At 34.3% G+C, this 23,975-nt stretch overlaps 1 protein-coding gene across 1 annotated transcript in view; it reads right to left on the reverse strand.

Annotated features, from left to right (window-relative positions):
- LOC306871047 (kinase suppressor of Ras 2-like) overlaps positions 1–23,975 on the reverse strand; it is a gene marked incomplete at both ends in the record, with an annotated part of 93,899 nt that overhangs the window by 22,533 nt on the left and 47,391 nt on the right. Inside the window, 7 exons of the mRNA XM_079418719.1 lie at positions 2,216–2,384; positions 4,315–4,424; positions 5,480–5,497; positions 5,863–5,948; positions 7,183–7,266; positions 8,319–8,388; positions 16,369–16,544. Coding sequence (XP_079274845.1) covers positions 2,216–2,384; positions 4,315–4,424; positions 5,480–5,497; positions 5,863–5,948; positions 7,183–7,266; positions 8,319–8,388; positions 16,369–16,544 — 713 coding nt within the window. The remainder of the gene's footprint in view (positions 1–2,215; positions 2,385–4,314; positions 4,425–5,479; positions 5,498–5,862; positions 5,949–7,182; positions 7,267–8,318; positions 8,389–16,368; positions 16,545–23,975) is intronic.

Here is a 23,975-nt window from a genome sequence, read left to right on the forward strand (position 1 = left end):
ATTTTGAAAAGTATATAACAAAGAAATGTTGTGATTTAAATGTTTAATAATTAAATATGCACTGTTATCACTAATCACATTTAGGGTGTCATGCGAACTCAAATTTTCTGGCACAGGATGTTTTTTGGCTCATTCTTCACAAACTTGAGGAGTTCGTGTTAGTTCGACTGCTGCTTATATTAAGTGCTGTCATAACTGAAAAGCGGGACATTTCCAAACAGAACTCCACACCATGATTTGAATGATTGCAAATGCACTAGAAAATTAAAATGGCACAAGTGCAACAATTTGAAGTCTGGTTGTCGTTGGCAACATTTGAGGAAACTTTGTGTGTTTTTTAATAAACAATGTTAAGTGGTCTTGGCATGTTATTATAAGTGACCCAAAAGAGATAATTGCGCATTTTACAGCATTTGACCTCCATCTAAAGGAGCAAGAGAGCATCATAACTACATTTTATGCTACTAATTTTTGCATTCAGAATAAACAGATGCTGATTGACATTTGACCTTCAGAGAACCTTGTTAAGTTAAATAAAACCAAGCGTTTTAGCTAGTTTTAGCTTATGGGTTTACTCATACAGGCTACTTTAGGTACGTTAAGAGATCAAATCTTTAGTCCTCGTCCTGATTGCCAATAAAAATCAATGTATAATCAAAACTTACATAACTATAACAAGACAAAATGATGTTTTCATTTAACATTAGTTAACTACATCAGTAAACGAGAACATGAACAATTAAAAGTTGTATTTTTATTAACTAAAGTTAAAAAAGATTAATAAATACTGTGACAATTGTACAATTGAGACCTTATTGTAAAGTGTTACCATGATACCAGTGCAGAAATATTTATATTTCGCGTCACTTTTAGCATCACTTTTCAATGCACAGCATCCTCCATTGTTTTAGTTGATTGTCTTAATTTAATGGTTTGCATGCATTTGTTTTTTAATAATTTTATATAAATGGAGCACATAACCCCACCCTTACCCTAAACCTACCCATTTCTGAACAATATAAAACACGTAACAGGCAAATATAAGTGCAGTTACAGGTATTTATTGTAAAAACTGATCATAAAAAAGCAGTATAAAAGTCCTGTTGCATTCCAAATGTTCTGAAGACATACGATATCTTTATTTGAAGAAGAGAGTAAAACATAAGGTTTTAATCATTGAAAATGATCCCGTCCGCTCCCTTAACGCGCTCACATCTCATTAAAAAACAAAACTCCCGATGCAATCAGTCACGAGACACACAAGAGACAAAATCACACCCCAATAAATATGCAATAATAGCAATATTATATATATTGACACCAAGGGTTTCTTATTTAAAGCAATGAAGGAAAAAGTACGTTGAAAAATGACGCTTTGGGCATCAAAAAGTGAGGGTCCTGACCAAGCGTCAAGATACTTTATACCTAAAGCATCATGCTGTTGCTCTTACATCACAAAGGTTACATACACTATAATACTAAATTTGCAGAATCGTTTTTTGTAGTTCTGAGACCAGTTTGGCCGATGGTAGAAAAAGTGTTTTTCCAAAAAGGCAGAAATACTATAACAAAATAGATTGACATTGACTGTATATGGCACAAATAAGGATCATTAGAGTACAGTACTAATTTGGACCAATTTATACTTTATAAAGTCCTTATATATACTTTAAATCATCCTCGTTATTATACAAATCATTATTTCCACAGGGTTTGTATTTTCTTTTTTCTTTTTGAGACTTACTGAACATAGGCCTCATTGATTCTGAGCCTATTTTCAGGGTAAAAAAACAACATATTATTTTTGGATAATTTTGGCAAAATTCACTCAAAAATTAAGCTCAGTTCACTGAATCAATCAATTTTTTAAAACATAAATAAAAAACTATGCTAATAGAAAGAAAACAAAGTGATAAAATCTAATATTTGTTAATAATACTGCATAAAAAGACATTTATAAGCAAATTGTGTAACAAGGTGTAATAATTATGAAAATACCATGTGTGAGCAAATCAGTAGGACTTAGTCCAATGTGATAATATTAACTAAAAGAAAAAAATAACCTCCGGGTCAAAATACAGCTTAACACAGTTTCAGCATTAAGCAATTATATTATTTGAAATTATGTAGAAAAGATTCTGTGGAATAATTAAATTAGGCACATTTTTTTTACTGAAGTATTAACACAGTATAAGCATATGTTTTGGGTTGGTACCTGTAAGGTTGGACTGTTTCTGCTGTCTGACGCTCTGCGGGGAAGGGTGCAGAGGAGATGGGGGTGTAGCGCTGGGCGGCAGAGGGGGAGCAGGAGACGATGGGGTGGAGGAGGTGGTGGAGGAGGGGTTACTGCTGGAGTCGGGCTGATACGGCACAGGGATGTGGTCCTGAAACAGAGGCAGACCGACTTTTGGTAACACACAAAAACACTCCCTACTCTCTGCTCATTACCAGCGCGGTCAGACATCAGTAAACCCGGCTTCATTCTCACGGTCGGTTAAAGATTAATCAAAAACCAGGGGTGTGGCGGCTGCAGACCTGATCTCCCATGGGCTGAAAACTGGACAGCCGTGCTACCTTTGAAAAACTGCCCAACGTCGTGTTAGAAAGAGGAGCACATCAATAGCCAGCAGTGTTGTCATAAAGCATGATTGAGTGGCATATGTATTTGAGAAGACAACAGAAAGCCAAAAAAATGTCACAACTATATGCCCTGCAAGTCATTTTTGACTGCTATTTTTGCTGCTCAAGTGTCACAAATCGAGTCTGAGTTTTGGGAAAAACTAAAGTTATAAAATATAATGCATTATAAAAGCAACTGCATTTAAAAATTAAGAGATATGATATGGATATGAACTTTTTCTAGTCACTGTCATAAATGAAATATTGTTGTTGTTCTGTTGCATAGAAACCTTAAACTTAAGAAGCCAAGGCAATAAAATGCCAATTTCTAAATTCAGTTAACGTTCAAGTCCAGGTCAGGTTAACCCAGGTATGACATTGTTTAAAAAAGTTATTTTACGGTTCATATGGTTGCAAAAAATATCACTTAATCCACACTTAAAAAGTCGTTTGCATTCATCAAGATTTGTTTTTTTTTAACTTCGGTTCTCATACACAATTTTCCATAATTTAATATAACTAAAAAATGTGTAGACTGAAGCCATAGCTTATTTTATCTACTATTTTTTCGTTATAATTCTAATGAATTGTCACTTACACTATGAAGTTCAATCTATACAAAAAAGAAATCAAAAACATAACTTAATTTTTAAAAGTTAGACAAATTATTAATTATTGAGTTATATATTTATCACCTTTGTTTTTTTAAATTTGTAAAGTGAATCAATGATATTTTAGTATCGAATATAGTTTTCAATTTAAATTTTGAATCAGTTTTTATTTTTTCCTTTTCATTTTGGTCAAGGTTTTAGTCATTTTATTCTGTGTTTTCGGCATTTTTAGCTGTTTTGTTTGTATATGACTATATAGTTTGATGTCAGTTTTATGATATTTTATGTCAGTTTTAATTTGATTATTTTATCACATCAATAAGAAATGTTGGCAACTAGCTGGTTTTTAGATTTTATTTTTATTTCAATTAACTTTTTCAAGTAACAAGATTTTTTATTTATGGTACTAGTTTGGTTTCAGTCTTAGTTTTAGTTAAATATAGTAACCCTAAAGTTAACTACACATTATTAATTCCATGTCACAATTATTCCACAAATTTACAACTTTGATAGTTATATTAGAAATTAAATATCAAACACATTGTAGCAGCATACACTTTTTTAACACACTCTTTTTTAGTTACATATAACCAACTGGTCTGAAGGTAATTTTTAGTGGATGTATGAAGTCAGTTCCCTTCACACAAGTTCCAGCAGCGTTTATGCCATCATAAAGTGCACGTGCACACACATACACACACACAGGACGTGATCTTGCATTTAAAAACAGCTAGATGGAATTGAACGCAAGGATCCCCAGACACGTTTTTTTTAAAGTAGACTTGACATGGTGTGTTAAAAATGTCACACTCATCCTGTCGTGCCTTGGTTTCCAATAAACATATAAGAAAACCATGTGTTCCAAAAATGACAGGAAGGCTGTTTGACGTCAGTCTGCAAAAATTGCTTTTCATGCCAAGTTGTTTGAATACAAAGCAGAAGCAAACAAGTTGTTCTAAAGATTACAGGAAGGACCTATAATTCCAATCTGCCCGAGATAGCTTTGTAATAATGTTGACCGTGGAGGGATGTAACAAGTTTGAGTTGTGTTTGTTCAGAGCTAATGGAACGTAACTAATCTTACCTTGTTGATTTTGTTGGTCTTGGGGAGAGTCTGGCTAATGTGGAGGTCTGAGTACCAGAGGGGGTTGTTTATGTCACATGGTACCGACTCGGTCCTGACGAGCTGACGAGCTGAGAGAGAGAGGGCGAGAGAAACAGCATAGTATCCACGGTAACAGGAGGCAATTGTCACGGTAACAGAAAAAATCTGAAAAGTCTTTAATGGAGGAGCTACTAAACCATGTATTATGTACAGTATATATCAGAAATATCACATGTATGACACGCATGGAAATTCGACAGCAACGACCAGGTTGTGTAGAATATCACTGTTTACTTTTTCCAGCAAAGAAAAACAAATCTTTGTGCATTTCATATGCATAAATGCATTTAATTTCATATTAAGGATTCACTAAATTGAACCTTGAAAACAAGACACATTAAATTCAATTTGTAAGTAGTAATTTATCATAATTCAATACATATCAGTTGCAAAAGTTAGTGGCGTTTCCTAACAGACCAATTCTGAAGTGCTTCACATTAAATCAGCCTAACAAAATTGGCTTGACATTTTTCCTATACTCATTTTTGTAATATACCATACACTACAGCTCAAAAGATTGGGTTCAGTGAAACAATTGTTCAAAAGTGTCATTTATAATGTTACAAAAGATTTCTATTGCAAATACATGCTGTTCTTTTGAACTTTCCATTCATCAGAGTCTTGAAAAAATATATATTTTTAAAAAATGTTAAGCACAGCTGTTTTCAACATTAATAACAGGAAATATTTCTTCAGCAAGTCACCATATTAGAAGGATTTGGGAAGGATCATGTGACACTGAAGACTGGAGTAATGATGCTGAAAATTGCAGCATTGCATCAAATTACAGTATATTTTACAGTAAAATACATTAGAATAGAAAATGGTTATTTTAAATTGTAATATTATTTCACAATATTACTGTTTTATTTATTTTTATAACATAAATGCGGCTTTGGTAAAAAAAATAATAATAATAATAATAAAGACACTTCATTTAAAAATCCTACCAACCCCAAACTTTTGAATATGTATTTTCATATGACATATGAAACCATTCCAGGGTTAAATTTAAGGTATGAAGTAGGAAATACTGAGGGGCACAAACCTGGAAATACTGAGGAGCACACACCTGCTCCCTTACCTTGAGATGTTCCTTGCTCTGCAATATCAGAAATGAGGAAAAGATGAGTGCAGACTGAATATTATAATGTTTAACAAAGGACAATACAAACTGTTTAGTACATTAATGCAAAGCAGATGTGAAGCCACTAGCTATGACATTATAAAATACATTCAATTCACTTTAAACACATTCTCTTGTTTGGAAACCAATTTTCAAAAAACAATGTTTTCTGAAAAAGATAAAGCGTGTAATTAATTAAATATGTCCAATTGAACATTGCAGTGTCTGAAATCATATTTGAACCATAATTAATGGCCTGCCTTGTGTAGTACTTTTTGTTTTAAGTATTTATGGAGTTTAAAAAAAAAAAAGAAATAAAGAAAACATTAAAGCTGAAATACCTCTTATTGTGTCCCTACCTCCTCTGTGGTATATGAGTAAATGACAGGGCGGTGCTTCTTTGGTGCATTTGTTGTGGCACTTCAATCTGACAAAAGAAAGCATGACAGAAACGTTTATTAGTTTGATCTTGTAAAAGCAAATCAATGAATATTCAAAACAAACACTTAATATGCAGTCATTATTTTGAGGGTGTCAAAAGCCAGCAAGTAGATGCCATAGTCAAGGGTGGTAGAGTGGAAACTATTAGGCAGGTAATTTATTCAAATAATCTTTTAATGATAATGATAATTATGCTCAATTTGAATGTTCAGACACTACTGCAGGCACAAAGTGTCTAGCACTGAATTCTAAAGAGGCTGTGATGCAAACAAAAACATCAAATCACATTTTTCCAAAGCTGAAATGTTATAAGAGAGATGGTTAAATCATAGATAATGGAGTGTGTATTTAACATTTGACATTTATAGTCTACATGCTGCGAATCAGTCTGTAATTTCAGCATCAGACAGAATTACAAAAATAACTTTTTTATCATCTTTTGATCTTTAAGAAAACATAAGTGTTGTTTGCTGATGCAAAACTCAATGCAACGATAGCTAGGGATTGCAAAAAGTTGTTTTTATATATTATATAATTATGCATTAAAAGTATTTTCTGTCATGATTATTTCTTATAATTTAGTCTTTTCATCTCAAAATTTCGACTTTTTATCCCAATTGTTTTTTGTTCTAATCATTTTACTTTTTGTCATAATTGTTCTTATATCATAATGTAAACATTATGCCATAATTTAAACAGTTTATACAATGATAATTTAGTATATCATAAATCTGTGTCATAATTTCACATTTGAATTAGCATCATATAATTTCAACCTTTTTATCTCATAATTATGACTACATAATCATTTCAAAATTTTGTCATAAATGTTTTTGTCATAATTTAAACTTTTTGTTATATTTGTTTTATAGCACAATTTCAGCTTATCTCATAATTATGACTAAATAATTATTTCAACTTTTTGTTATAATTATTCTATATTTTCAACTCATATTTATGACTTAGTATTTTATCATTTCAGTGTTTAATCTCATAATTATGACTACATAATCATTTCAACCTTTGTCATAATTGTCATAATATCAACTTTTTATCTCATAATTCTGACTACATAATTATTTCAACTTTCTATCATGACTGTTTTTGTCATAATTTCAACTTTTTGTTATAATAGAAACAACATTTTGTCATACTTATAATTGAGAAAAGCTGAATTTGTTTTATGAAATGGGCTTCCGTATGCAAGTTTTAGCACTTACTTGCAGTTTTTGCATTTTAAGCCGAACAGCATTCCTTTCCCGCACACAATACACGTCTGCGACATCCAATACTTTGTGGAAAACCTGCACAAGCACAAATAAGTGGCATGATTCATTACTGAGCCTTTTTTTGAGACATTTTCTCAGAAAACAACTCAAAAAATGTTTTTAAATGCATGAGGCCATATGGGGTTGTTTTGCTTTGCTGTCAAACTATCAGCAGATGGTTCTGACCTTTTGACAACAACTCTTAAACTCTTCAGATGAAAGAGCGAATGTGCCACAACAGCGATCACGTTTGCCAAGTAACCTTTTCATCGAGAGACAGATATGTGCAGCGATGCCCAAAGATAGGCACTTTGGCAGTAATTCTCAATTTAGAGTAATTTAATTGTAACCGAGTATCTCTCAATATCTCCTATGCGCTCAACTGCACTTCCGCACTTGACAAATACACAAGAGGACAAAGGCCGTATGGATGCATCGGCGATTGTTCAGCAGAATTCATCTCTTTTTGTATACATGTAGTCATATTTGCCGTTCTCCACAATAAAAGAGCCATTCAGATTTCCTGCAATAGAGTTCCTCTGAAGGGTCACTGTGCATCTATTTCTCTGATATGAACAGAAGCTGACAGTTAATAGAATATGACTAATGGGCTCTGACAGTGTCAAAGTGTCTTCATTAGATTGAAGCCATACTGTCTCATAAAAGACGAGGCTGGCTTTAGTACGCAGCTCAGTTGATATGAGCGTTTCAATTTTTTGGATCTGTTTATCTGCTTGCGTATTGAAACTGGCATTTGTCCATCTAGGATGACATGTAGATGTTGATTTCCACGTCTAAAGTACCAGGAAAATGAGAAATGATTTAGCCTTGGTGAACTTTGCATATGTTTCGATGGCTAAGCTACACTCAGCTCTCATTAAAAACCCTTATAACTTTGATGACAAAAGCACAGTGTTTCGTGGTCTAGATACAAACGCAGGCTCTTTGTTTGATTTGGGATTGGTGGTATTTGGGGTAATCATGTCATCAGATTTGAGCAGGCATGACTGGAGATGCACAACCACACGAGTTAATTGGCTTGACATTTTGTAACCACTACCACACATTCACATCTGCACAAAACTTACCTGTGTTTTATGGAGTTGCCGAGGTCTCTACGAGGTATTTGAGGAGACCAGCGAGGAACAGACAGAGTATCTGGAACAGAATGGTGATTTGGTCAGACACCTGGATTAACGCTTGTAAACAAAGAATTAAAACATCAAATAACTATTATAAACCTTAAAATCACTTTCATTAAGAGGATAAAAGTATTATATTTCCTGAAGGAGCTATAAAGTGGTTGTAAAAAAAAGCAACAAGTTACAAGAAGACATACATATGATTTTACCATAGTTAAGAGGTCCCCTACCAGTCGGTCACTCCGTGTCACGTCGGTGACCGACGAATTGGGATCCCAATTCGTCGGTCACCGACGTGACGTCTCTGAACGAGGGTTACATACATAACCGAGACGCTTTCTATATAATGAAACATTTTTATTAAATTGTTTTAAATATAAATATTTTAATATTTTAATATATTTCTACTACTGTTGGGGTCAGATTTTTTTTAAGAAAATAATATTGTTATTATTTTTTCAGCTTTTATTCATTTTTATTTTAAGAATGCATTAAATAGATCAAAGGTGACAGTAAAGACTTTTATACAAGATATTTCCAAAAGATTTCTATTTTTTCTATTCATCCTGACAAAAAATTATTCACTGTTTCCATAAAAATAATTTGCAACACAACTGTTTGCAGCACTGATAATAATAAGAAATGTTTCTTGAGCATCAAATCAGCATTCTGGAGATTTTCAGATATTTTAACATATTCAAATAGTTATTTCAAATTGTAATGATTTGACAATATTACTGTCTTGCTGTATTTTTAATCAAAAAGAAGAGAGATTTCCAAAAACATTTTTGAATGGTAGTGACTTCATTATAATTCGTATTAGAAAAAACTCTATATTTAATATATAAATCCTTAAAAGGATTAATCAAATAGAATTTGAAGAATTTAAATTTGATGGCTTCTATCATCACTCAAATGGAAAGGATCTGATCAAACCTAAATGGAGACTTGTAAGACAATAATCGCATTTGCTTCCCACAGCACTGTTAGTTCCAAAGGCCATTCATCAGATTGTCCACGCTCAATTATACTCCATTTGTTTATGATTACGAGATACGAGGATAAGCACACATGTACACGCACACACACACTCACGATAATCTGCTCTGCCTTATTCTAAAAGCATAAAATACTGTATGAAAAAATATGAGGAGCCTTGCATTCATAACCTGCCTCATAGTCTGCCTTTGATTGCATCCACTTATATATTCACTTGAGATTCCTGATGACTGCCTCTGTCAATGTGCATTGCTCGATGCTTATATCAAATATGGATGTGAGTGTGTCTCTATTGTGACCTCAGCATTCTGCTCAGCTGGTTCTTTCAGGTGGATCAGGATGAACACGGAGTTCCAAATTAGATCAGAGCTTTGATATGATCTTTGTTCTGAGGTGCTGGACTTCTTCTGAATCACGAGTGATCTTGAGAGGAAACACAGCATAAATATATGAGTGTTTTTCCGACTATGTGCGCTTTAATGGCCCAGTTTTTATGAAAACTTAATAAACGTTTTATTATATGACACTCACATTAAAACTTTTTGCCTTTTACTTCAGCTAATTTTCTGATTATTTTTCTATATAGATTTTATTTCACTCTTGCCCCAGACCCATGCAGACTTTCAATCTGTAAGTATGAAAATATCCATATACAATATCATATTCTACAAACTCTGATATGAAGCTTCCACCATAGGATTAAAGAAATGAATAATAAAAAGGGTAATTGTGACTTTTTATCTCAAAATTCAGATATTGTTCCTCACAATTCTGCATTTATATCTCACAATTCACACTTTTTTTGAGAACTGCGAGATATAAACTCGCAATTCTGAGAAAAAAGTAAAAATTCAATTCAATTCAACTGCGAAGACATTGCGAAAATTGCGAGACAAGCTCAAATTGTGAGATGCAAATTATAAGATAAAAACTGCCAATTACATTTTCTATTTTTTATTACACGGTGGAAACAAAAAAAACTTGAAACTTCAAGTTCAGAGATAAAAAGTAAAAATTGTGATATATAAACTCAGAATTCTGAGAAAAAGTCAGAATTAAACATTTATCTACTTTTTTCTCAGAATTGTGAGAAAAATTGTGAGAGTCTAAATTGTGAGACAAAAACTCACAATTACCTTTTCAATATTTATTTATACCATTTTTTACACTAATTATGCAAATATGACTGGAATTGTGTCCCTAATAAAATCTAATCAAAAGCTTTTTTTTTATATCATTTCCACCACATACTTCTGTCAAGCACAAAGCATAATTTGAGTCGAGAAAGAAATGACATTGTAGTGGAAGGTTGATGAACAAACTCTCGATTTTGCTATTATCAAAGTCAATCTAGTTTTCTGGAGGCTGTACCTTTAAAACACTGGATTACTCTTATTTTACACAAATGTTATCATTACCACACATGGGAAATACCATATTTATTGTTCCATGAATAAAAACAAGCACAAACTGTTCAATATGTCGTACTGTTGTGCACATGGGTGTCAATCATTCATACTTTTCCACAAATTTACAATGCTCAGAAAACTCACGTGCTGTGAAAATTAGACATAGCCTAAGCACAATTTATTAAACAGACTGTACTTCTATTCTTCAAAGACTTTTTTGACTAATGTACAAATGTGCGTACACAATTATCTTTTTAATGCAGCTGGAAATTGGAAATATATATTTACACTTATATGAATGTACACCATTGCATATAAAAAATTCAAACAACGCAAAGAGCCCTTGCACTGATATCTTTTGTACATTATTTCAATGATACCTTCAATACTCAATGCTCAGACAATGAAAACAAATGTTATTTTTACTTCAGCTAAGTCATTCTTCTCATGCTAAGAAGCTCTTCTCAGAATTAAACATCCTGGAAATATAGAAGCATTTCATTATAAAAACAGAAGCTGGTCTCCACTATTGATATTTTTATATCTGATATATTTATATCATCAATTTAGTATTTAAAGGGGTCATGTGATGCGATGTCAAGTTTTGCTTTCTCTTTTGGAGTGTTACAAGCTGTTCGTGAATAGATGAGATCCCTAAAGTCTCAAACCCAAAGAGATATTCTTTATAAAAGTTAAGACTCGTCCACGCCCCCCTAAAACGGCTCATTAAAACATGTATTTGCTATTGACTGTTCAAATGGAAAGTTTTGTGCGTAACGCATCATGTGTGTGTGTGTGTGTGTGTGAGAGAGAGTGTGAGGGGAACAGGGTCAGATCACAGCGGAGTGTACAGCTCGTCAGAAATCGTCTTAACTGTGGCTTGTGTACTGCAAATACATACGAGGGTCATCATCACTGTGTCTGTCACACGACTCTGTTCCCCTTTCGGGCTTGAACTGATAAAACTAACTTGAAAGCTGAAGGGGTGTTACATTTCCGACGCGTGCTTATGGTGATGGCCAATCACAATGCACTGGGTCAGTTGGCCAATCAGAGCAGACTGCAATAGTTGGAAGGAGGGGCTTTGTAGAAAATTACGTGTTTGAGAGAGGCGGGGCATAGAGGGACTACAATAATGTACAGTATTTGAAAAATAATGTGTTTTTTGAACATTAAAGCATGTCAACATATTCTGTGGCACCAAATACACAAAATAACGATCTTTAAAATAGCATCATATGACCCCTTTCACAATCAGAGATGTGCATGTCAACCTGTGTTGTTATTATTAAAGTGCCCCTATTATGCCTATTATCCCCTAATTAAAGCGAGTTATATTAATAAGTAAAAAAGAAATGTTCTAAACAAGTAACATAAATAACACCGCAGTGATAATTTTAGACAAAACCCTTGCTTGTCTGTTTCTATGGTTACCGCTCAAAGTTTTAAAAGAGATGATGTAAATTATAACAAAAACCAGAAACTAATCTTATTTTATTATAGTAATTAAATACATTTGTAAGGATTAAACTGAAACAAAAGCCAACTGAGAAATGATCCAACAACTGACAAAAGACGTCATCAATCAAAAAAAAGCATCAATCAAAAAAAAGTACTGTGGCGGCAGCAAAGTACAAGGACTGTATCAAATATAGAATGATTACCATATTTCTATACCATGGCATTTACATGCTACTTAAATGTAAATCAAATCCTTTCATCCTATGAAGAAACAAAGAGAAATGGAGCAGTCTTTCATTAGACTTGACTTAAAAGTTTAGCTGATAAACTCACATCGTCTCACAGCAGGTGGATGTTTTATCCGCAGGCACACAAACAGACCTACTTACTTGTGAATACAAACCAGCATCACTACAGATCAGGTGAATGTGTGTTTAATTGGTGCACCTAAAAAACAAACTACAGCACAAATACTGCTAAAAATACCAAAACTACCAGAGGCAGATGTCTAATTTACAGAAAAACATTCATGTGTTTCTCATTTTTTCTTTTTAAACCAACACGCAGTCATTAAAATCCACCATGTTGAGTCAATCGCTCAATTAACTATCAAATTTAGACATGACAATACAAACTAGAGCAACAGTTGTCACGACTGACCAATAACATGCCAGTGTTAGTGATATAAATAATACCATAGGCATCTTACAAACAGACCAAACTAAATGGTTTTTAAAACAATGACTAACATAGTGATTCGCCGCTCAGTCTTTTCCAGAGAACTACAAAGCACCGTTATTATATTTACTTTGATAAGATTTCAGCTGAGAGGCTTTTTCAATAGGGAAATATGAGTGACGTTTAGTACATTTAACACCTGCTATTGACCTGCTCTTAAACAATTCTGTGGATTTGACTGACAGCCTGATAAACGATGTTATAAAAGTGCTGCACTGCGTCTTTGTGTCATGAGGATAAACTGTCGCAGCCAATAATTTGTACAGTAGTTTAAATTTGCTCTATAGCTAGAAGCTGACACACTCTCTTTAGGACATATGTAAATGAGTCCTCAAACTTTCTAGAAAGTAATGAAATTAAATGGAGAGCAAAGTAAACGTGTTAGCACAAATCACAATTAAAAACACATATCTTTTGACAGTACTATTTCCTTCTACTTAATGCGTGTATTATGCCCCCACATCCTCTCAGTTTTATCTGTCCAAAAGGGAAACTTTTACTGTGTCTCTCTGTTGTGAAGTTGTGGGTAAGGTGCAAAATGTGACCCTAAATTGTGTTGAATAATATTCATATTGATATTATTAAAATTATTGCATTGATAATCATAATAATAATAATTATTATTATTATTACCATTATGAACATTATCACACGCAGTGCATTTACTTGCCAATATATCAAAATCTGCACTCAAAAAACATTTTGATTTTGCCTAAGGAATTTTAGGAGAAACATCTAAGATTCTTAAAACAAACTAAGAGCTCTATTAAGTCTCCTGCTCTATGAAAGTGCAACATCCAAACACCACGTATATCCTCTGGGTTGTTTGTCTTTCTCTACACTATTCTTAACTTTCAGTTGTGATGTCTAGAGTTAAACTACACGTAAGCATTTCATAGTATTGCACACACTGTTTGTATTCTCTGTGCATGTCAAGAAACCTGAAACTGTGACGTACAGACCTTGGGCAAACTGTTGCGTGCTGTGTACAATAATACTGTCACCACATGCAGAACAACAACAGACACATTAACCAGGGCTGACGACACTCGCGAGGCCTGGTTACTGCCACCGCGTCCGGCCTGGAGCCCCATCGGGAGGTCCAGAATGCAAGTAATACCATTAGAGTGGCTGCCACAAACCTAATGAGATTATACCCCTGAAAGTGGTTTATCGGAAATTCAACTATAACGATCTTTCATCTGGTTTTGCAACAAGCTCTTGCATTCAAAAGCCTGGAGGAATTTAGTCGTTTGGGTAAATAATTTTTGTTAATTATATAAAAAACTTCTTTCAGTTAGTAAGGAAACATTTCTAATTTCATTTAAAGCAATAGTTCACCAACAAAAAACAAAAAAAAACTGTTGAAAATGTATTCACTCTCAGGCCATCCAGGATGAGTTTGTTTTTTCATCAGAACAGATTTAAACAAGTTTAGTATTATATCACTTACTCACAAATGGATCTTCTGCAGTGAATGGGTGCCGTCAGAATGAGAGTCCAAACAGCTGATAAAAACATCACAAAAATCCACCAACATATTTGTTTAGAACTACTTTTGGCTGTTTTTGCTAATAAACAGTGCTAGATCTGGGCATTTTTCTCTCCTGATTCAGACAAGATAACTTTTTCACTAGAGAAAGCAATATTATGGATAGAAAACCGTATTTTGGCCAAAAGCAACAGCTTGGAGCTTAAAAAAAGTCTTAATGGTTGATTTATTAACAAACAGCTTCATGAGACATTAATTGATGAACTGTAGTCATTTGGATTACTTGTAGATTATCGTTATGTTTTGACTCTCATTCCGACGGCACCCATTCACTGCATAGAATCCATTGGTGAGCAATTGATGTAGTGCTAAATTACTTTCTCATTTTTTGGGTGAACTATTAATTTAAATTACTGATTGGAAATAAGATAAAGACAAAATAACAATATATATTTTTAAATATTAAAATGTTTCTATATTTTTAAACATTACATTGTTTATTTAAATATTTAAAAAAAGACAAATAAAAAAGACAAAACACTTAAAATTACACAAAAGAAAATACAAAAAATAGGAAGGGTATAGTAAGAATTACTAAAATTAATAGAATTTAATATTATTATATAATATTTATATTATTTTTAGTATAAATAATAGTAAAAACACTGCTCAACAGTGATTGGATTTCAATAAAAGCCAAAAAAATTTGATTAATTTGTCAAAACCATTAAAACAGGGGGAGATGAAAAGAAAACAAATCCTAACCTCTTCAGATATTTCCCACAGTGTACAATGTACAGAGTACAGAGCAGATTGCCAAAGCTTGGAGGGGGTCTATCATTCATAATTCTGGAAACAAGCAGTCAAAACTTTTCTGTCCATCTGTACAATAATCTCATTCCAAAATCAAAGTCTTTTGCGTCATTCTTGTGTCATTCCCAGTCTTCTCACATACACACGGCTTCCGTTCGGCCCATTATTCCTCTAATAGCCCACGCTAAGAGGCCCCCGATGTAGAAGACATTGGGCTTGGACAATATGCGGCCACACGATGCCAGGTGTCCTGGGACACATGTGGGTTTGGGACGCTGCCCTTTAATAGGTGAGGAGAAGGGAAGTCACATTGTGAAAGAAAATGACAAAGAAAGTTGTAATTGAACAACGTGCGTCATCAGATATGTGTCAACACTAGCTGTGATCTAACGGCGTTCACCAATCTACAAGCATTTGAAAGTCTTTAAACACGCACTTGGGATAAAGCTGCAATGTTACGAAAAAGAAATTCAGATCAGGGGTTTGTCTCAAAATGACAGACAATATATAATGAAACAAAATAACAAAATACAATGCTAGTGTATAATAACTTATATTAAAAAGACATCTGAAAATGTGATGCATTTTTTTGAATATTTCTTATAAATACTGTCTACTTGAAATAAAATTTCTAACTTGCAGCCAACATGAAACAATTTACAAACCATTTTAATTCTGATGTGAAAAAAAAAATTTTTTTTTTCTTTTTAAGATTTTTTTAAAAATGCTAATTTGTTTTTTTTTGTTTTTTGCTTTTCAAAAACAAGATTTAATACCAGAATGTATCAGGTGTAGAAAATAAAAAATAAGAATAAAATAAAGATTAGCTTTTAGCTTTTATATAAAACCAGAAACATGTATTAAGAAAGTCAATCAAGGGTAAATTTAGATTTCATGTTGACTTAATCTTAATTTTGTATAGTATTTTACACTGTAAAAAAAAAAAAAAAAAGTTGAGCCAACTTGAGTTTTCTCAACTAAAATATATATGTTATATATATATGGAGTTATGTTCTCATCATCTGTGTTTTAGGACTGAAACACAATGTGTTGCCCTGCAAAGAGGTTAATGGCTGCTACTCACTTGCTGAGGGAGTGTCGGAGTGTACCGGTGGTGTCGAAGGGACAAAATTGGGGAAAAAGAAGGAGCGGAGTGAGTGATCGGAGTGGAGAGGAGAGCGCTGGGTCGGCAAGTTTTCACAGCTTCCAGCCACACTGTTGTGGATCTTCAGGTTCAACGGCTTGTTCTTCTTTTTTGCTCTACAAAGAGAGTCAGAGGACAAACAAATGAGCCCAAAATAAGACAAGATCACAGTGTTTACAATGTTGTATCTGGTTTCAAAACAAGCTCTTGCACGTCATTCTCCAGAAGCAGATTTAGCTTCAAAACTCTAAAAAGGGTAACATGCACATGCATGCTTACATAAACTCATGTACTCAAAAAAAGAACTGATTACAATTATGACTTGAGTGGCTTGATTGGGGTTTGGTTGAGCATTTTAACCAGTCACACACCAGTCCGTTAAGCACCAGAATGCATAGATCTTTAAATCAGTCTTTAGACCCTTTAGTAATGAAAACAACTGAACCTAATGAACAAAATTTTTTTGGTAATTTTGTTAATTTCTTCTTCTTTTTTTTTTTTTGGTGTGTGTGTGCGTGTGGATTTGTGACCAACTATAATGCTATAATGGCCTCTTTATAATCAAATAGGAGTAGACAGTAGACAGAGAATTCAAATTAAATTAAATTAAATTAAGAAAGTTAAAATAAATAAATGCACAAACAATTTGCAAATAAAGCAGTGATTCATAATTGCTATAATGCAATCTTAGTCGAAATATCTCACAAAACAAGTACTGGCATTATAATGTAAATTCATTTAAGCAAATGTAAATGTAACCAAAATTATAACAAGACCTCGCCATAGTTTCTGTTGCTGTTTTGAGTACTTCTCACATATCAGTAGGACACACACAATCTTGCACTGTTAAACAATGTTGCTTGCAGAATCTATAAGAGTGTGATTATTTAGACACAAGTTTGCTTGTGAAGCTGTTCTCCAACTGAGTCGCACAATGAGAGATTTCTGGCTTCTAACAATGAATAAACAGACCACAGGTTATCTTGAGGGCACAGTCAGCAATTAAAAAACACATTATACCATTCAAATCCAATTAGATCCATTTATTTTCTGTGTGGGTGCACGTTTCCAAGTGCGGTTCAGAATATCATCCTTTATTCTCTATGAATATGTCATCATGTCACCTTTCTTTTAAATTCAATAAAGGAACACTCCACTTTTTTGGAAATAGGCTCATTTTACAACTCCCCAAGAGTTAAACAGTTGAGTTTTGCCGTTTTTGAATCCATTCAGCCGATCTCCGGGTCTGGCGGTAGCACTTTTAGCTTAGCTTAGCATAGATCATTGAATCGGATTAGACCATTAGCATCTCGCTCAAAAATTACCAAAGAGTTTGGATAATTTTCCTATTTAACGCTTGACTCTTCTGTAGTTACATCGTATACTAAGACTGACAGAAAATGAAAATTTGCGATTTTCTAGGCCGATATGGCTAGGAACTATACTCTCATTCCGGCGTAATAATCAAGGAACTTTGCTGCCATACCATGGGTGCAGCAGGCGCAATGATATTACACAGCGCCTGAAAGTAGTCCCCGGCTATATCATAACTAGTTACCTAGCTGAGGACTACTTTCAGGCGCTGTATAATATCACTGCGCCTGCTGCACCCATGGTACGGTAGCAAAGTTCCTTGATTATTACGCCGGAATGAGAGTATAGTTCCTACACTGTAAAAAAACAACAAAAAATAAAAGTTGAGCCAACTTAAAATTTTAAGGCAACCAGCTTCAGAAAACCATAAACAATTGTTTTAAAAAAACAGTATCCAAGATTTAAAGGGATAGTTCATTCAAAAATTCTGTCATTGTTTGCTCACCAATAATTGTTCCAAACATGCATGATTTTTTTTCAGCTGTTGAACACAGAAGAAGATATTTTGAAGAATGCAGGTAACCAAACATTTGACGGTAGCCATTGACATCCATAGTATGATAAAAATACTATGCAAGTCAATGGCTACCGTCGGCTGTTTGGTCTTTCGTGTTTTACACAAGAAAGAAACACATACAAGGTTTGGAACAAGTCAATGATTACATCATTTTTATTTTTGGGTGAACTTTCCCTTTAACATCCGACACAGCAAATTAGCTGTAACTGTTAAACTAAAGAATAAATTGTATGAATCTATCATAATAATTTTTTTAAACTTTTTTTCCCCTCAAATCATCTATCTGGCCAGATTGGACTCCTCCACAAGTCAAATTTGTGTTTGAAAACCCTATATTAATTTGTAACTAGACAGCAAAACATTTTTCACCATATGAAAGAGCTCGACTTGAATCAAAAGAAAAGTGTGGGCATCAAAACATCCCTGATTGGCAATTTTCAGTGGTCAGATCATTCACTGAAGCCACTTCTTTATGTAATGAATGAACAAATTGGATTTGATTTTACCCTGTGTACATGTGGTGTCCTATTAGTAAAAGCATTGATATTTATGAAGCTTTGAAGTAGGACGGAGAGATGTCAACTAACAGCAAATTAAAAGGGAAACACTTAAAACACGATGCAAATCATTAACAGGAAGATTATTTTTAGTAAAAAGAATGATTTATGCCCAAAAAAGGAACAAAGAAATTTATTGTTCAGCAATGGTTAGATATTTTTGGTGCATTGTGAGCATATTTGTGGGTCTACCGCCAATGACAACAATGTGCAAGTCTCTAAGAGCACAATGCATTAGTGTGTGGGTTTGATAAATACTGACAGTGTGTGTGATAGAAGCTTTCTTATTGTGCAGGAATAAGCAGAACGGTGAGTTGTGTGAACAAAAAAGTGAAGTCGGAAAACAGAAGACAAACAAACAGACCAATAAAGATGGATCAACAGGGTGACAGGCAGAGCAACTGACTGGCAGCAAATAACTGATGACAGATTCTCATTCTTTCTTTCATGTTTTTTGCTCCACTTCGTGGTCTCTCTCTTTTTCTTTTCTTTTTTTACTTCTTGCTTTTTTTATTGTGTTGTCTTGAAGTCTAAGGTCAGGTGTAAAATGCCAAATAATATGACATTTGCATCAAAATTGTGTGAGGTTTGACCTGAATCTTAATACAAAACAAAAATTGATAGGGCTGTTAACTGATTAAAACTGGTAATTAAATCAAATCACATATGCGACATTTCCTGAGAAAGGCCCCCAAAACAAAGAAAATCGTATTTCCATATTATTGATAAAGCTTCATTACTGACCTACAGATTAGAGGAATAAACAGTATGTTTTAATGACAATAATTTCATTACTGTCATGATGCATTTTTGAATGAGAATTATAAAAATTGGGGGCACTATGGGAGAACTTGCGGGAAATCTTAGGGGGAATTTTTTTTAAATAAATAAATTAAAATCCATATCATTGACATATAAGATGGTAAATTCCTTTCACATATACATATACACACATTAATGAATAATGTTCATATGTTAAAAAGTCTTCATACCCCTTAATTTTTTCACATTTTGTAATGTTGCTGCCTTATGTTAAACTGCTTTAAATGACTTTTTCCACATCAGTCTATACTCTTTACACCATAATGGCAAAGCAAAAAAAAACAACCATTTGTAAAAAAAAAAAATAAAAAAAAATTAAATGATTCCATTGCATAAGTAATCATACCCTTATCTGGGACAGTTGAAATTCTGGAGCATTCATACTGCTTGTAGATGTTACTGCACTTCGAGTGAAGTTAAGCTGTGGCAAATTCAATTGAAAGGGTATGATCTGGAAAGGCACACATGTCTTAAAAGGTATAACAGCTGAAAATGCATATCAGAGCAAAATCCAAGTCTTGAGGTCAAACAAACTGCCTGTATAGCTCAGGGACAGAATTGCATCAAACCACACATCTGGGGAAGAGAGAAAAAAATGATGCTCCATTGAAGTTTCACAGAAGCATGTAATTTCCATTACCCTTAATGGAAGAAGTTTGGAACAACCAGGACTCTTCTTAAAGCTGGCCTCCTTTGGTTAGAGTGGTGACCAAGAACCTGATGGTCACTCTAGTTGAACTCCATGATCATATGAGGAGATAGGAGGAACCTACAGAAGGACAAACATCACCACAATACTACACCAATCTGAGCTTTATGCTGGTTTGGCCAGATGCAATCCTCTCCTCTGTGAAGAAACATGAAAACACACTTGGAATTTGCAAACAAAGCACCTAATGGACCCTCAGACTGTGAGAAACGAGATTCTCTGGTTTGATGAACCTCAATTCCAAACATCATATTTGAAAGAATCCAGCTTTGCTCATCACATGCAGAGTACCATCCCAAAAGTAAAGTGTGGTGGTAGCAGCCTCATGCTGTGGGGCTGTTTTTCACCGGCAGGGACTGAGGGACTCATCAGAGTAGAAGAAAAGCTTAATGTACCAAAATATTGAGAAAGCCTTAATGAAACCCCAGGCCAGAGCATTCAGAACCTCCGACTGGGCAGAAGGTTTACCTTCCAACAGGACAATGAACCTAAAAACACAGCAAGAGTGGCTTATAGACAAGTCTGTGAATGTCCTTGAGTGGCCCAGCCACAGCCTGAGCTTGAACCTAATCAAATATTTCTGGAAAAACCTGAAAATGTGCATTTGCCCCGATCCAACCTGACAGAGCATGAGACGTGAAGAGATGAGGAGAATGAAGTTTGTCGTATCATACCCAAAAAGGCTTGAGGCTGTAAAGGTGCTTCAGCTAAGTACTGAGTTAAGGGTATGAAGACTTATGCAATGTACTTATTTCAGTTTTTGTTATTTTTAATTAATTTACAAAGTTGTGACAATTCTGTTTTTGCTTTGTCATTATGGTGTATGGAGTGTAAATTAATGTGGAAAAAAAAGGAATTCAAAGCAGTTTAACTTAAGGCTGCAACATAAAACGTGAAAAAAAAATGAAGGGGTATGAAGACTTTTTATAGGCACTGTATACACACACACATACGGTTGGGTCCATATATCCATAGTCCAGTTACAGTTATATAATGAAGATGGGCTTAAACTGTGCTTAAACAGAACTGTGGCAACGTCTCCAAGAAGCTTCAAGAAACTTCCCTGCAAAGTTACCTGAAAAACTCTGCGCAAGTGCACCTAGGGCAAAAGCTGCTGTAAATGCAATGGATGGTCACAACAAATGTTGATTTAATTTAGCTAATAGAAGTTAATTGATAAAGAAAATCTATGACATTATTTTTGACAGCATCCTCATTTTACAGCATTTTTACACCAGTGCCTAAAACTTTTCTTTGCAGGTAGGTCTCTTGAAGCATCTTGGAGACATGATAGAAATAACTGACTTAAAACCATTTTTAGCTGGTGAAAATACTAGTGTTCTAATTATTTTGGCCACCACTGTATATAGAAACAATAAAGAGGGAAAATAATATAACTCCACAGGTTACTGACTTCGTCAAAGAAAGCAGCCGCAGTGAGCGTGTTGTTTTTGTAGAGCTGTCAAAGGTTTTTGGAAATGATCTGTTTGTTTTGTGCGTGTGTGGCAATGCTGTCACTGATGACAATGATATGTAAGTGTCCAAGCGCGGAAGGCATTAGTGTGTGGATATGACACATACTGACAGCAGATGTTCTTGAAGGTGTGTGTGAGTGTGAGTGTGAGGCGATACTGAAGCTTTTGAAACATGACGCAAGCACAAAAAAGGTGACAGGGAGAGACCCTGACATGCTGTTACTCCTAACCTCAGAAACCATATGTAAAAGAGAAAATTAAGCAGCAAGGAACTAGATGCCAGTTCTACCACATTAATCACAAATGGAAACCAGTTATCTTCTTTACAACAATTATTCATGAGAAATCGTGCACATAATAGTCACTTTGCTTTAAAATCACCACAAATAAGAAACAAACAGATATTTTAATGGAAACTATGGTTATCAAGGTAAATTTATTAAAGGATCTCCGCAAGTGACAAACACACACCCACACATAATATTAACCATATCCTATTTCATAAGCACCTCTAATGATGATCATTAAAGAAAGATCACAGTCTGAATTGTCCATTTATCTTTTACAGTTTCATTTCGTCTGGTCTTTCTTCTTAATTCTTCTCGTCTTGTTCTGAAAGGACTACAATCAGACTTTGATTAATTGAAATGGTTCAATAAAGTAATTTAAAGCAATAACTATGTTCAAACTGAGTCAATCTTTCTAGTAAACATTAAACAATCCAGTAATCACACAAAACCACACTTGCTCACTGTCAAGAACTGCCATCCTTTGAATTTATGAGCTGAAATTTAAATTAAATTGGCCATAGCACAAAGAAAAGCATTCTGGAAACTAAAGTGTCCTATCCATCAATCCATCTATCCATTCATCCACCCATCCATCCATCTTTTATCTATCTATCTATCCATTCATCCATCCATCTTCTTTCAATTCATCCATCCATTCTTCCATCCTTCCATCCATCCATTCATCTATCTTCTCTTCTCTCAATCCATCCATCTTCTAACCATTAATCCATCCATCCATCTTTTATCTGTCCAACTTCTATCAATCCACACATCTTTTATCCATTCATTCTTCCATCCATCCATCTTCTATCCATTCATTCATCCATCCAACCATCTATCCATCTTCTATCCATTCATTCATCCATCCATCCAACCATCCATCCATCTTCTATCCATCCATCTATCTTCTATAAATCCATCTTTTATCTTCCTCTATCCATCCATCCATCCGCTATCCATCAATCTTCTATTCATCCATCTATCTTCTATAAATCCATCTTTTATCTTCCTCTATCCATCCATCCATCCTCTATCCATCAATCTTCTATTCATCCATCTATTTTCTATAAATCCATCTTTTATCTATCCATCTTCTATCCATTCATTCATCCATCCATCCATTTTTCCATCCTTCCATCCATCCATCCATTCATCTATTTTCTCTCAGTCCATGCATCTATCCACCTTTTGTCTAACCATTCATCCATCTTTTCTTCATCCATCTTCTATCCATTCATCCATCCATCATTCAGGCTTTTTGAACTTTTTTTTTCTCCAACTTTCAAATAAGACTTTCAAGCCAACATTCATTTTGTTTGTAGAGATTAATTTTCCTCCTTTCAAATTTAAATTTCAATTAGATATAATGTTTGCTTCCTCAATTAAATTCTATAATTGGCTTGGAATTCAGAAGGTATTCTCAATTAAATTATGGATGGCGCACAACCCTAGACACAAAAACACAGTCACATACACACATAAACATCTGTCCATAAACATCACATTAAAGAAACAAACTGCGGCTGGCCAATTTATATTGGTCAAATGGCGTCTTTCTGCCTAAGTGGGCGGTTCTTATCTGGACTAAGCAGTAATGGGCAGCAGACTTAATGCCGCTAGTCTGGTTATGTGAGACTGCAGCGTATTGCCTGCCTGGGACTCTCCCCTCAGTAAGACTAGTGCTAATAGGGAGGAACATGGATAGTTAGGCTTCATTACACCTCACCTACGCTCATTATTTGCAACTCTGCTCTGCAGAATAGAGGGAAAAATATGTCATTGAGGTGAAGGAGAGGAGCAGGG

The sequence above is a fragment of the Barbus barbus genome, assembly GCF_936440315.1.
Source record: "Barbus barbus genome assembly, chromosome: 6".
Classification (NCBI taxonomy): Eukaryota; Metazoa; Chordata; class Actinopteri; order Cypriniformes; family Cyprinidae; genus Barbus; species Barbus barbus.